The sequence below is a fragment of the Apodemus sylvaticus genome, chromosome 18 (assembly GCF_947179515.1).
Source record: "Apodemus sylvaticus chromosome 18, mApoSyl1.1, whole genome shotgun sequence".
Classification (NCBI taxonomy): domain Eukaryota; kingdom Metazoa; phylum Chordata; class Mammalia; order Rodentia; family Muridae; genus Apodemus; species Apodemus sylvaticus.
This window is the reverse complement of record NC_067489.1, coordinates 14,398,206-14,413,040: the sequence shown is the minus strand read 5'-3', so window position 1 is coordinate 14,413,040 and position 14,835 is coordinate 14,398,206. Positions and strand designations below refer to the sequence as shown.

Genomic DNA, 14,835 nt, shown 5'->3' with positions numbered 1-14,835 from the left:
CACACACACACACACACACACACACACACATAAGTGTTCACGGGCTTTATTCCAACAGCTTGAGAGTCGCTGTGTTGCCAGACTTTACCGAGTGTATTAGGTAAACCACTCTGAGTGTATTAGTACACTCAACACTGAGCAAAAATGTTCTCCAGCTACAGAGTCACGACAGGCTGCAGTGTTACACTGGGAGACGCACTGCATTCTGACCACAGGAGCAATGAAGGATCAGCGGCCCTGAGTGGCTGTAACCATTAGAGGTGAGCACCCGAACACGGGCTGCCCTCGCTCAGGTGCACAGGGGATGTAGTCAGAACACACTAGCCTCTCTCCCTCACAGGGAGCTTTCCAGGGACCCTGTGCCCACGGAGCAGATGTCAAAGGTCCAAGCAAAACAAGGGCATGTGAAGCCTTCTTTATATATGGAATCAGAGCCAGGCCCTCTGCCAGGAGGCCCAAGAGTCCTGGGCTTGTTGTTGGTGAGAGCAGCCAAGTCGAGGTGACAAGAAAGGATGCCCATGGAAGAACAGCTGTTTATTTCCTCTTCCTTTGGGCTGACTTCTTAGGCCAGGACGGCCTTCTTGAGCAGATTTCTGCATGTCTGGGTTGCACTCACAGGAGTTAAAGGCAAGAAACACTGACCAGAAAGACATCCCAGGGTGACCAATTAGAAAAGGATGAATTCACATAGGTCCAGAGACATGCCGGTTTTAAGGTCTATCTGTGTATGCAGAGCAGCTGCGAGTTTCATGTTCGGAGTTAGTCTCAGGTTCTCTAAGATGTCATGATTTGTAGAAGGGCTACCATATGAAGGATACCTCCATTTGGAACTGTCTGTCTTCACATTACCATATCAATAGCTGCAGCCTTCCCATCTCAAAATTAGCACTAGTCTTGGAGAGGAAAGGCAGATTCTTTCATCATGACACTTTTTGGAGACACGGCTGGTGTTGATAATTTTTGAGTCTGGGCTTTCTTTTCTTTTTATGGCGCTAAGGATGGCATGCAGGGCCTGTGTACGCTAGCCAAGCACTTCACCACCAAACTAGACACCCGCCCTAACTGTAGGCTTCCTTGTTGGTCAAAATGGCTGTCAACCATGTGAAGGCAGTCTGTTTTTAAGCAGCACAAAGCCCAGGATAGGACAGAAGGCTCCATCCAATTCTGAGCTCTAGCACTGGGGGCTGTTAGACGGCTGGAAGGTGTGCAGCAGCCTCTGGGATGAGTCCGCACTGGGCCTGCAAGCTCTAGCTCTGGCCGAGATGTGGCAAGCCATCCACTGACAGTCACCATCACAGCAGGGCCTGCTGCAGCAGCATCCATTCTGAAGAGTGTGCTCATCCTTACACAGCCCACAGCTTCTCAGAACTTTAATTTCAGTCCCTCTTTGCAAAATGGGTCACATGATGTTACTATTTATGGGTCACTTTCTCCAGCACCCTGAAAATTTCAAGTTACTGACATGGGCCAGTGTCATAAAAAGGACCAGCATTTTTTACCTATCGTTACATGCAGGGAAGCTATGCACACGGCTCGCTCTCTCCCTCCTCTCTCAATCCCTAACTTTTAGAATTTCTGGTCTTCTTTTTTAAGATGCTTCTCCGCCATCCGAAGTTCTTCAGGTGAGAATTCTTTGTTTAACTCTGTACCCCATTTTTTAATAGGGTTGTTCGGTTTTCTGGAGTCTAACTTCTTGAGTTCTTTATATATATTGGATATTAGCCCTCTATCTGATGTAGGATTGGTGAAGATCTTTTCCCAATTTGTTGGTTGCCGATCTGTCCTCTTGATGGTGTCCTTTGCCTTACAGAAACTCTGTAACCTTATGAGGTCCCATTTGTCAATTCTTGCTCTTAGAGCATACGCTATTGGTGTTCTGTTCAGAAACTTTCTCCCTGTACCGATGTCCTCAAGGGTCTTCCCCAGTTTCTTTTCTATTAGCTTCAGAGTGTCTGGCTTTATGTGGAGGTCCTTGATCCATTTGGATTTGAGCTTAGTACAAGGAGACAAGGATGGATCAATTCGCATTCTTCTGCATGCTGACCTCCAGTTGAACCAGCACCATTTGTTGAAAAGGCTATCTTTTTTCCATTGGATGTTTTCAGCCTCTTTGTCGAGGATCAAGTGGCCATAGGTGTGAGGATTCCCCACCATGTAATAAGGATACATGCTCTACTATGTTCATAGCAGCCCTATTTATAATTGCCAGATGCTGGAAAGAACCCAGGTATCCCTCAACAGAAGAGTGGATACAAAAAATGTGGTATATCTACACAATGGAGTACTATTCAGCCATTAGAAACAATGAATTCATGAAATTCTTAGGCAAATGGATGGAGCTAGAGAACATCATACTAAGTGAGGTAACCCAGACTCAAAAGGTGAATCATGGTATGCACTCACTAATAAGTGGTTATTAACCTAGAAAACTGGAATACCCAAAACATAATCCACACATCAAATGAGATACAAGAAGAAAGCAGGAGTGGTCCCTGGTTCTGGAAAGACTCAGTGAAACAGTATTTGGCAAAACCAGAACGGGGAACTGGGAAGGGGTGGGAGGGAGGACAGGGGAAGAGAAGGGGGCTTACGGGACTTTCGGGGAGTGGGGGGGGGGCTAGAAAAGGGGAAATCATTTGAAATGTAAATAAATTATATCAAATAAAAAAAAAGACAAAAAAAAAAAAAAAAAAAAAAAAAAAAAAAAGAATTTCTGGTCTTCAAGCTCAGAAAAAGATAAAGGAACAAAGAAATGTTATTTCTCAAAATTAAGACTTTTTAAGAAAAATCTCTCAGTTCTAATTTTAAATTACTTCTGGAGTTTAAACATTCCATTTATAAACAGTCCTCTCCTGTGTCTTGGCAGTGGCAACCACATTTGACCAGTGGCTTGAAAAGGGGGAGGAAGGAGTGAGACGGTTTCTTTTCCCTCTCTAGTTATGTGCTTCAGAATGAGAAAAAGGGAAGCCGAGATCTCCATGTCCACCGTGCTTGTAAATTGTAGTTTCCGAGCATAGCATTAAACTACAGATTTGAGGCATCTTCCTACTTCGAGACTCACAGAATACATCTCTGTAAACACTGTCTTCACTGGGTGCAGAGAGGAACTAAGCAGAAGGAAAGGGAAAGTGTGTGAAGAAGGGTACTATACTGTACTAAGCCCTTGATATAGGCCTGATGGGGGTTGGCAGAGGCCAGCATGCAAGGGCAGACTGCCTGCTGTGTTCAGCTATTGCAGCCTCACAGGAGTGCAGCCTCACAGGAGTGCAGCCTCACAGGAGTGCAGCCTCACAGGAGTGCAGCCTCACTTTCAGGCGTTCATAAATGACCAGAGAGTATGAGGACGTGTCACAATGTTGGAGTAAATCTGTTCAATAACCAAAGGACACCAGTCAGCAAGGACTGAGTGCTAGCTCTCCAGACAGACCGTGTGGAAGGTGAGAGACCCACGGGCAGGCAGGGCAGTGCCAAGAGCGCACACCGTGGGAAGGACAAACTTACTACAGTGAAGAGTAAGAATCCACAGGCTGCGTGGCACCCATCACGGGTACAAAGTGGTCCCACCCCAGGACGCCCTTGAGCACTCTCCTCCCCTACACTACTTTCCTACCTTTTTTAAAAAAACTAAGTGTCTTTAAAAAAATATTTAGTTTTATCTTATGGTGTTTTGCTTGCATGTATGTTGTATGAGGCTGTCAGATCCCTGGAAGTTACAAACAGTTGTGAGCTGCCATACAGGTGCTGGGAATTGAACCCAGATCCTTTGGAAGAGCAATCAGTGCTTTTAACCACTGAGCCATCCCCTCTCCAGTCCCCACTTTCTTACTCTTAAAGGCAGAAGTTAGAATCACCGGTTAATATTTTAGCAGGAACTCTGATGACTGACTTGTAAATACAATGGCTCTCTGTATAAACTGTCAAATTTAAACAAAGACACTATAAATAGCTCTCATATTCAGCTTAATATAAAAACACTATAGTGTTACAACAAGAATAAAGGTAATTTTTGTTCTTGAGCTATACTTTGGGCCAATTAATAGCTTTCATCACTGGATTATCATTTTAAAAAGGAAAATAAATATTTAAGCACGGAGTATCACATCCACGAACATGCAGAGGCACGGCCTCCTCCTGAGGTAACAAGTGACCTACTGGAAATGGTACTGGACATTCAAGGAAATCAGGGTCAAAAGGGCTGAGTGTTAGGCAGCAGAGCTATTGCCTCTGACTGTGGAGTCACCATAGTAAATTGTAAATAAGCAACGCTTTAGATAGGAAGGCAAATGACAAACATTTAGGAACCGGGCTTCTAACCCATATGACTAAAGACTGTCATGTGCTGCTTCCTAGCTGGAGAATTACATCCAGGACAACATGAAGAAGGAGATGGTGGAGATCCAACAGAATGTGGTGCAGAACCAGACGGCTGTGATGATTGAGATTGGAACCAGCTTGCTTAACCAGACGGCGGCGCAAACTCGGAAACTGACCGATGTGGAAGCCCAGGTAAGCGGCAGACGCAACCCCGGGGCCCAGCAGCTAACACGCGTGCGCCTGTGGCTGGCTGGACCATCTGACGATGGAAAGCTACAGACACTAGCTGTGGAGGACAGGGCTGGCTTCAGCACCACAGGGTTAAAGGGCAGTTAGGACTCTGAGAAGCCAACAGGCTTTCATTTTTACAACTGTGGCTAAGTTTAATAATCCTTTTATCTGTTTGCATGTTGTCCACAACTTACTACACCAAGAAAACTTCCCTTTGCTTCATTGGCCTCTTCTAGACTCTAGATACTCTTCTTCATGTCCAAGTTCTGCTTGGTATATTTGAGAACTAGAGACCATGAAGCAGAGATCTGGAAACGTTTTCCTTAAATCTAACCCTAGATTTGTGTTTGTGGAATGGATTCACAGAGGAAGTACTGACAGAATGGGGTGGGGGGACTGCAATGCACAAACAGGGCATGATCCGGACCCAAGGGCCCCAAGGGACAGTGAGTCTGGTCAGACGCTCCATTTTCTGTAGGTCAGCTTCCTGAGCCCTGATCATACTTCTTGGAAGCTTCAGAAGCTAGTATCATCATGCTCTGAGCTACATCAATCCTTAAAAAACAAGAATGTCCACACTGTAAACCAACCCAGTACTTGGTCCCTCATCTGTTGCTTTAGCTAAGAGGACCAACTGCTAGAATTCAGCATAAGACAATGGGTCTCATGTAAGTGACAGAAACCTCAAGCTCCTAAGGCTGAGACGATGCCAGCGCAGTGACAAGGATCTTTCAGAGCCTCTGTAAAACCTGTTTTTATAGAGAAAACAGTAGATCAAGAAGTTTTATGGAAAACAGGGTAAGGAAATTATTTGGTTATCATCTTTCAACAACATCAGGCGTTTAGGAACAATATGAAGAAACACATTTTCCATAGTTCACAAGGCAAGGAGATCTAATCCTGTTTGCTAGAAAATGTTTACGTTAGGTTACAAAGAAAACAATGTGTCCATGTATCAAGCCAATTGATAAAATAAAGTAGTAATGGTTAAGTGACATTCCACAGCTCTTGACAGTGACTCTGGGCTCTCATGCTGTTCCAACACATCCAGTAAGAACAATGCAGCAGTGCTTTTTTTTTTTTTCTGATACAAGCAATAAAATGTTAGGACACAGAACAACTATGTAAACCTTTGTAACATCCTGTGTAAGATCACAGGATTTAAAAAGTGCTACTATGAAGTTAGAAATCCTATGACTGAGGCTAACAGGAAAACAGGCCAGGGATGGAGAGAAAACAGCTGCAGGGTCCAAATAAACACTTCAGCACGGGTGAGCCCCAGGAAGGACATTGAGATGCTGACTTAGGCTCTCAACCAGTTGACGGCTCACTTACAGAGGATACGGAATAGGTTCAAACTAAAAAACATTTCTGGTTAAATGCAAAAGGATTCAAGACAGAATGCCATCATTAGACACCATACATAGCCAGGGAGGTCTGAGACCTTACCGCCATTGTCTGACCGAACAACTTAGTACCGGTTAACTAACACAAAGCCATAAGATTTATCCTCTTCAGAAAAGCAATGCGAAGGCCAGTGAGATGATGGCTCAGAGGGTAAAAGCACTTGCCACACAAACATGACGCCCTGAGCTTGATCCTCCGAACCCATGTAAAAAAGGCTGGAGGAGGTGGTGCCTTCCATGAGGCCAGCGAGGTGGGAGGAAGAGACAGAGCTGTCTGATGACTGGGGAGGCTGACTAACCCAGAACAAATAGCACTGCAGAAGAGAGAGAGAAAACCTGCTCCGTGAGGCGGAAAGAGAGAACCAAGTCCTAACAGTATCCTCTGCCCACCACATGTGTGCCGTGGCATGTGTGTGCCTCTGTATACACTCCACCCTCTCTCCCCTCGTACTTACACACATCAACCCTATATCAAGCAGGTTTCTATTGGCATCTTTCTCTACCTCTTTCCAATTCTGTCCTCATCCTATAATTCTCATGGATTCTCAGGCCATCAGACCATCCCGTTCTTTAAAGAACAAACTGGTATTGAATGTCTGAACAGAGAAAGTAGAGGCCAGAGCTGTGCTGATGGCTCTGCTCTCACAGCCTCTGCTCGTTTCCAGAAGTGCTCGTTCTGCTATGACCTCGGCCTGGCTTGACAAGGACCAGACATGCCCGGCCTGGCACCTGCATGGTAAGACAGGCCAGAGCTGTGCTGATGACAAGGACCCCCACAAACAATGATTCTTTTTCAAGGTCCCTGGTTGCTGGGCAACGAGTCAGACTTCCATTAACAGGTGATATCACATCCTGAGTGACACCACACAAGGATGTGAGTAGCTGATTCTTCCTGCTGGGAGGCAGCCAGGCACCAAAGAGCCACACAATGGGCAGCGCTGGCTTCCACTGCATATCGACATTTCATTATTCCCTAATTGGCCAGAAGGGCTTTTAAAGTAGGAACAAGAAAAACAGAACAGAAGAAAGAAAAGGCTTAACAAGTGGGTATAAGCTGAGAGAGGGCAGGCTACCCATTAGCGTTTACTTTCACACGAGAAAGCATGTGACTTTATTGCTTTGTCCACTGACAGAAAGATATTCCTGAGCAAAAGAAAATTATTTCACAAACAAAAAAATTATTAGGTTTATTTGGTTCGTACATGTGTGTGTGTGTGTGTGTAGGTCAAAGGACAATTTGCAGGAGTTGGCTGTATCCTGGGGAGAGAACTTAGGTCACCGGCCTTGGTGGCAACTGCCTTTATTTGCAGAGCCATCTTGCCAGGCTGAGACAATTTTTTAAAATGTATCTATAATTTTTGATTCATGAGATGTTTATTTAATATCCCCATTTATTACATTACATAAAATGATAAAATATTGCGGAAGGAGAAATACAATATATGTGTTGATACTATGTTTTCCTGACCTTATTTACCTCAAAGGGATTTTGTCACTTATTATTTACTACGAAGAGTTTAAAAGATAATATTGTTGGGCGTGGTCCATGACACAAAAAATCTTTATGGGCATAAAAGTTTTGCCAAGCCAAGCTCTCCAGGCCCTCGCTTACTGAGGAGCTGCCGGCAGCTGGTGGGGGCTGGGAAGACAGAATCCTTTTCTTTCTTTAAACTATGTAGGCACTGGAAGAGCTCCCATGGTGCGGTGCATGGCTCCCACACCCGTGGTCCCGTGGGTGGCACTACCTGGACCTGGCTGGATATTACAGGAAAAGAGTTGGGAGGGCCTGTGCTTAGGGGGAAAGTGGGAGGGTGGAAATGAGGGAGAATTATGGTCATTTTTATGGTAAAAGACAAGGAAAAAAAAAAACCACGTCGAAACGAGGCAGTTGGGCTACTGAGTAATACGCTTTCTGATCACTTTGATGACCGAATCAAGAGAGAGGGCATATGTCACACTCAATGAGATTCCATCCTACCGATCAGGATGACAGGCAGTAATCCTGTTTGTTAAATGCAGGTACTAAACCAGACGACAAGACTCGAGTTGCAGCTTCTCCAACATTCTATTTCTACCAACAAATTGGAAAAGCAGATTTTGGACCAGACCAGTGAAATAAACAAACTACAAGATAAGAACAGGTAATAAGGCCGTGACCTTTCTGGACACACGGCTTACCTCAGGTGACTGGACGCTAAGGGCGGGCTTCCCTAGAATGACAGATTTTTGCCTGGATCACATATGGGCCTGAAGCTCTGAGAACAAGAGGCAAGGAGAATTTGGAGAGAAATTCTGAAAAGAACTCAAATTCCTGATTTGTACTGAATTTTGTTTCTCAGCCTGGGCCTTTAAAAGATTCTGTCAGGAATCTTCCAAATTGCCTCTACATCATAAAGTTTAATCTACAGCACACACTGGCTGGGCTGTGAAGTAACGCTGGCTGCAATCATATTTTTTCTTGGCCTTGCTTGGGGGTTCTCATAGTCCTACTTTTCCTGAAACTCACTATACAGATCAGGTTAGCCTTGGAATTGGAGATAGGCCTGCCTGCGTCTGTACTTTGAAGGCCCCACCATCATACCCAGTGGGGAGCTGGAGCAGCATCTGTGAGTAACACTTCCTTTTAACAACTTATGATGAGGACTGCAGAGATGGCTCAGCAGGTAAAAGCACTTGTCAGACAAGCCTGGCAGCCTGAGTTCAGTTCCCAGCACACACAAACGTGGAAGGCGGGAACCAACTCCAAACTGCCCGTTGACTTACATGTGCAGCCGTAGATTGTGTCCACCCCACCCCCACACACCCTCACTCACTCGCAGGCATGCATGCACCAGTAAATACCTTTAAAAGTTTATGATAAACCAAAAGGAAAAGTTAATGTGAAACATAACTGCATTACTTAAATTAAATATTTTAAAACCTTCGAGATAATCTATGCAAGTGCAAACATTTTTTTTTTCTCACATGTTTATTCTCCTGGGGACACCAGAGAGTAGTTTTACAAAGTACTTTACAAAGGTGCTTCTTTCCTTGTTTTCAATCGGGGCTGCATCTGACATGGAGAATGGTCTAAATAGCACATCTCTCTTGTTATCCAGAAAAGGGGACAAAGATGGGCTCAGGGCATCGTCAGAGTTAATCAAGAACTAAGCTGCACTATTCCTTGTGTTTTCTGGGTAACTCCAGGTTTACCCTCGCTTTTATTTAGGACATGAAAAAGCAAATAGATTGTTTTTCCTTATCTGAACAGTTTCCTTTCCTATTTTAAATTTCCCTTCTGCACTGTAAGAGATGAGAACTCAAGATGGTAACCGAGACGTAAACAAGCCTATCTCCCCTTGGCAGGACTCCCGTGGATGCTGGTACTGACTCGCACTTGCTGTAAGCACACGGTCTCTCAGAAAGGACGCACGGCTCAGTTTGTTGAACACATTTCTTGCCAAGGCTTTAAAATCATGTCAATATACCCACCACACCATCCAGTGCCTTCCCTGTAAACTCTCCCATCATTCAGGATGCATAGGGGCCTAGATCTATAAACTACTTTGGATACCAACATCCAAGGACACTTAAGTCCCTTATATAAGATGGCACAGTATGGCCCCACAGCCTACTCAATCCTTCTCTATAGGGTAAGCTGTCCCTATGTTGTTTACAGATAATACAAAAGATGATGTAACAACTGTGCTCAAAATTCTGTTGTATTATCTAGGGAGTAATAACAAAAAAAAAAAGGGTACAAGTTCAGCATGGGTGCACTCCTCAAGTAATTTAAGTCTAGTGTGATTGTACCCACAGATGCAAAGCTCGTGGCTATCAAGGGTTAACTGCATTATTCACTGTTGGTGTTTGCCCTTTTTCCCAGAAAAGTTCAACTCTTGCTCCTTATTTTATACTCAGGGTTGGAACTGAATTTGCTATACAAAGAGAATTGCTTTGAAATACACAGAAACTTCTGCTACATTTTAAAATTCATTGCCAGATTTGCTCCAATTGCTTTGCAGTTAGCTCCAGGTGCTTTGCTATAGAGACTCGTGTTACCTACCAATCAATACAGCTTGCCGTGGTTCCTAGTAATGCGTGCATTCCACCTTTACCTAAGTCCTTCCCACTTCCATCAGTTTCATTGACCTAGATCAATAAATAATGTGCCTTTCCAATAATTACAAAAATTACTCATTTTGAGTTTATGATTAAATCGTGGAGTTTCTCTGTAAAAGCACCTTTCCACAGGTATCTAACAACATGAGAAGTTTCTGTGACTTGAATCAACAGTGCTTCACAACCTGGACGGTTAAAAAATATATCTGAGGTGCTCCTTGTTGGAGCTGCCTTCCTTGGGATGGGCACATAAAGTTTGATTTACCATAAAATCCCGTCAGCAATAAGAACCACACGGAAGGAACAGGAATCTTACAAGCTGCAGAAACTGTCTTCTCTTTTGTTACAGATATGGACTGGAATAATAAGGTTTCCTTGTCAAAAAAAACGTCATGAAAATTCCCTGATGACGTTATATCTCTTGATGGGTATTTCCTGCCTTCAACTCTGACCACCCTGAGGTTTTTAAAAATATGACTAGGGAAAAAATAATGGGGTGTTCCGCATTCCACAAATGATTTTTCAACAATCTTCTAAGTTTCTTCAAAGCAAAATTGCTTTCTTTATAGATTCAAGCAAAACCATAAATATTTATTGTGATCAACGTTTTCCTCCAAATCAACACTACTACACCTTTAGATTCGCCAGTTGAAGATACATCTACTGTGCACGCTTCATTTCATCTTTTTCTTTCCTTTTAGAAGTAATTAACTAAGGGTGGGTTCGAGACCCATGTCATGAAGCTTGCACTCAGCAGCCACTAGTGCACTGAGAGGAAAGGTTCATCATCAGGTTCCCCACTCTTCCGTTCATACCACTGACAAGAGCAGCTGCCACAGCCTTTACTGCAGGAGCCTGCTCCTGGACGTAGTTCACAGTCTTAAATGGCTCACATTTATGTAATCCTAGGCGCTTGGAATTGTCTCCTCCAGTTTAATATACAGGAATAATTTCCAGTTAAAAATCAGTATACTCTTGAGTCTCTGAGTGGCAATGCATGTTTATAAATCATTATCATAGGATCAGAAATAACTATAAAAAATTAGTAAAACTTTTTGGGACTTCCAAGAAGCTTTGCTAGGGCCTTGCTTGGGCTGTCGGCACTGAGTTCCCGCTATAAGACACAGGCCGGTTAAACTCCCCAGAGGAAGACAAAGGGATTCAAATAGACCAAACCAAACCAAAACTGAAATCCCAACTTACAAGCAAACAAAAAACAAGGAGTGTAGAGTAAGAAAGATCTGGCAGCAGCCACCTGGGTGTGTCTGTAGGCACATGATTTATTGTGTCTAAAATTTTATTTTTGTCCATTTATACCTTGGACATGAGACAATAATGTTGATATTGGTAATAAATAATACTTCTTACCTGTCATCTACCAGTCTGTTTATGCTTTTATATGCACCTATTCCCTGGACCAGCCTCTTGCAGTGGGTAATACTGACCCAGTTTACAGGCGAGGTAACCAATACACAACTGAGTAGGTCTCTTAATATCATAAAGCCAGAGAGCCAGGGTTTAAACCTGTGGGTCACACGTGTCCCCATTGTAGAAGAGTATCTGCCACTTGGTATCAGCAGCCTAGTTGCTGTTATTATGATTCATATTAAAATGTAAATATTTTAGGAGAGGTAACACATACCCCATAGGTCCGATTCACACTGGCTGCTCATACTCAGGAAAAGCAGTCTGAAAGTGGGGCTTGAAATACTGCCACTGCCCTCGAAGCCATGGCTGGCAGGCAGTGCTTGTGACACTCTCTATGGCCTAGGTCCAGGGTATCTTGAACAGACACCGTTATGTACTCAGTCAGGTTTACCCACATGCACAAGCACACCGATATAGCTCACCGTGGCAGGCTGAAAGGTTTTATTGGCCGTAAGAAATCTCCCTACTTAAAAAAAAATTGCTTCTGTTGCTGTTTGTTTTATAGATTTATTTTTTTAAGGATTTATTTACTTATGTAAGTACACTCTGTAGCTGTCTTCAGACATACCAGAAGAGGGTATCAGATCTCATTACGGATATTTGTGAGCCACCATGTGGTTGCTGGGATTTGAACTCAGGACTTTCAGGAGAGCAGTCAGTGCTCTTAACCACTGAGCTATCTCACCAGCCCAATTACTTTATTTTTATGTGTAGAAGTTTTTGCCTGCATGTAGGTATGAGCACTGTGTGTGTGTCTGCTTCTTGGGGAGCTTACAGGAGGGCATCGGATCCCCTAGGACTGGGATGATGGAAGCTAGCTATGCTCAACACTCTATATCAGAAGGTGGAGTGAGGGGTAGTCATGAGAGATCATCGGGATGATGGAAACTCAAGCCAGGTTTTCTAGAAGAGCAGCTAGTATGTCTAACCACTGAACCACCTCTCCAGCCCCTAACTCTTTCCACTTTGTATAGCATTTTAACCAAACACCTCGGCAGCACAGAAGTCCAGGGAACAGAGAGACAGGCTTATTGGCTTTGGAAAGGACGAAATTTTATCAAGTACTTGGCTGGCAAGGTCTTGAGGTGTGTGGAGCTCCCTTCTCTTACAAACTCCTTCCCTGTCTTCCAGCTTCCTAGAGAAGAAGGTGCTGGACATGGAGGACAAGCACAGCGTGCAGCTGCAGACCATGAAGGAGCAGAAGGACCAGCTTCAGGTGCTGGTGTCCAAGCAGAGCTCCGTCATCGATGAGCTGGAGAAGAAGCTGGTGACGGCCACGGTCAACAACTCGGTTCTCCAGAAGCAGCAGCACGATCTCATGGAGACAGTCAACAGCTTGCTGACCATGATGTCATCGCCTGATTGTGAGTCTTCTCATCCTCGGCACTGAAAACATAGGGCTGCACGGCCATGTCTGGCTTTGTTCTTTTGATGTTAGTTGTTCTAGAGCTCAAACTGCAGAGTAGGCCTTGTACGGACAGCTATGGCTCCAGCCACCAAGGACAGCTGTTATTCAAGGCTGCAGGATTCTCATCTTGAGTTAGTTCCCCCTTCTGTCAGCTGGAGGAGGCTGGCAAGTTAGTAAGCCACAGTGACTCTTTCTTCCTTTGGCTTTTCAAATTCCCTGGGCCCACGGGAAGGGCAGACACGTGAGTGAGAGAGAGGCCCTACTGCCCATGTCTGGGCCTTGGATGGCACCGCGGAGGCACCAGTTCCCATTGCTGACCATACCCTGAAAGATGTTTGGCCTTCTTCACTACAGTTTTGACTGGTTAGCTTCTTTTAGTTCCCGGAGAGGGAAGGAGGGAAGAAGAGACTCTTCGGTCATTAATTAAAGATGTAATACTATCTTTGTGGTGTTTATCTGTAGGATTTTTTCCTTGCTGGCTTTGACCTCATTCTTAATGCCCCCTTATTTGGTGCTTGTGAGGCGTGGGGTGGGTGGGTTGGACGGCTGTGAGAAGGATGGGATGTTGAAATGGTAACAGCAGAATTAGAATTGGAAGGGAATTTACAGGCATATAATGTCTAGACTTAAAGAGTTTAAGCATATAGATAAGTAGGCATTGTGCTCCCACAAAGGTGCAGACTCTCATGTCACACTTACTGAACACCCAGAGGCCACTAAGTATGTCATTTGGTACTGGATGTACGTGTGGACCTGGTATCTGTGGAGGGGCATATGTGCCTGGGCACAGGCAGAGGCCAGGAGAAGATGCCTAGTGTCTTGTCCTGAGTCTCACTGAACCAGAGCTGGGCTGACAGCTAACAAGCTATAGTAATCCTGTCTCAGCCCCAAGCACTGGGGTTACTGGTGTGTGCTGCCACCCTGGAGATTTTTATATGGGTGCTAACCATATAAAACTTTAGACTCAGGCTTGCTCAGCAAGTACTCTAACCTAACACCAAGCCCTTTTTTAGACCTTCCGTTAATATTCTAAAAAGATTAGACTTAAACCTCAGACATACAAGGAATGTCCGTTCCAACTTCACTGGGAAGATGTCGAAGGACCTGGGGTGATGGTGGAGGGAATTAGATGTCTCCCTTTGTTCTTTTATAATGTTTGCCCAAGTCTAGTCAAAAAGGAAACTTTTTAAAGGAGTGGTTTATTGCAGCTCATTATGAAGTACCTACGTTACACACGGTTGATTTTAAAAGGGAGTAAGAGCTGGCAAGATGGCTCAGTAGATAATGTGCTGGCCACCGAAAACCAGTGTTTAAATCCCCAGGCCAGCATGGTGTAAGGAGAACCGACTCCTGAAAACTGTCCTGACTGCCATATGTACACCATGGCACACGTACACACACACACAAAGTTGGCAAGAATGATTTGTACCAGTTTTCCAGACTGACAGCAAACGTGCTGCAAGAGTATATCAAGACAATTGAGTCTGTCTTGCTTACACGAGAACAAATGGCTGCGTCTTGAACAGCAGGCGTCTCTCCACTCAAAAGCCCCATTTCAATGCCTGCTGCTTTCTAAACACAGCTAAGAGCTCTGGTGCTGTCCCTAAGGAAGAGCAAACCACCTTCAGAGACTGTGCAGAAATCTTCAAGTCAGGACTCACCACCAGCGGCATCTACACGCTGACCTTCCCCAACTCCACGGAGGAGATCAAGGTAAGACAGGATGTCCCATGGTGGCTCCGGGCCCCTGCATCGCTGCACTGGCCAAGGAGCCTGGGCAGCCGTGCCTCGTGCTCTCGCTCGGCTCCACCGAGGGCTCTGACACTGCTGAGCACACGGTCTGTAGCTCTACCTCCCCCACGAGCGTGTCCTACTGAAATGACGCACAAGGCGCCAACACCTCATTCATTTTAATGAATATGTCTTCTCCAAGGCTTGGATTAACCA

General features: G+C 44.6%; 2 protein-coding genes across 5 annotated transcripts in view; one reads left to right on the top strand and one right to left on the bottom strand.

Moving 5' to 3' along the window:
• Positions 1 to 14,835, bottom strand: part of Mcph1 (microcephalin 1) — a 229,729-nt gene that overhangs the window by 90,530 nt on the left and 124,364 nt on the right. The window lies entirely within an intron of this gene.
• Angpt2 (angiopoietin 2) overlaps positions 1 to 14,835 on the top strand; it is a 50,857-nt gene that overhangs the window by 23,420 nt on the left and 12,602 nt on the right. The window contains exons 2-5 of the mRNA XM_052162798.1: positions 4,351 to 4,506; positions 7,971 to 8,092; positions 12,612 to 12,844; positions 14,471 to 14,601. Coding sequence (XP_052018758.1) covers positions 4,351 to 4,506; positions 7,971 to 8,092; positions 12,612 to 12,844; positions 14,471 to 14,601 — 642 coding nt within the window. The remainder of the gene's footprint in view (positions 1 to 4,350; positions 4,507 to 7,970; positions 8,093 to 12,611; positions 12,845 to 14,470; positions 14,602 to 14,835) is intronic.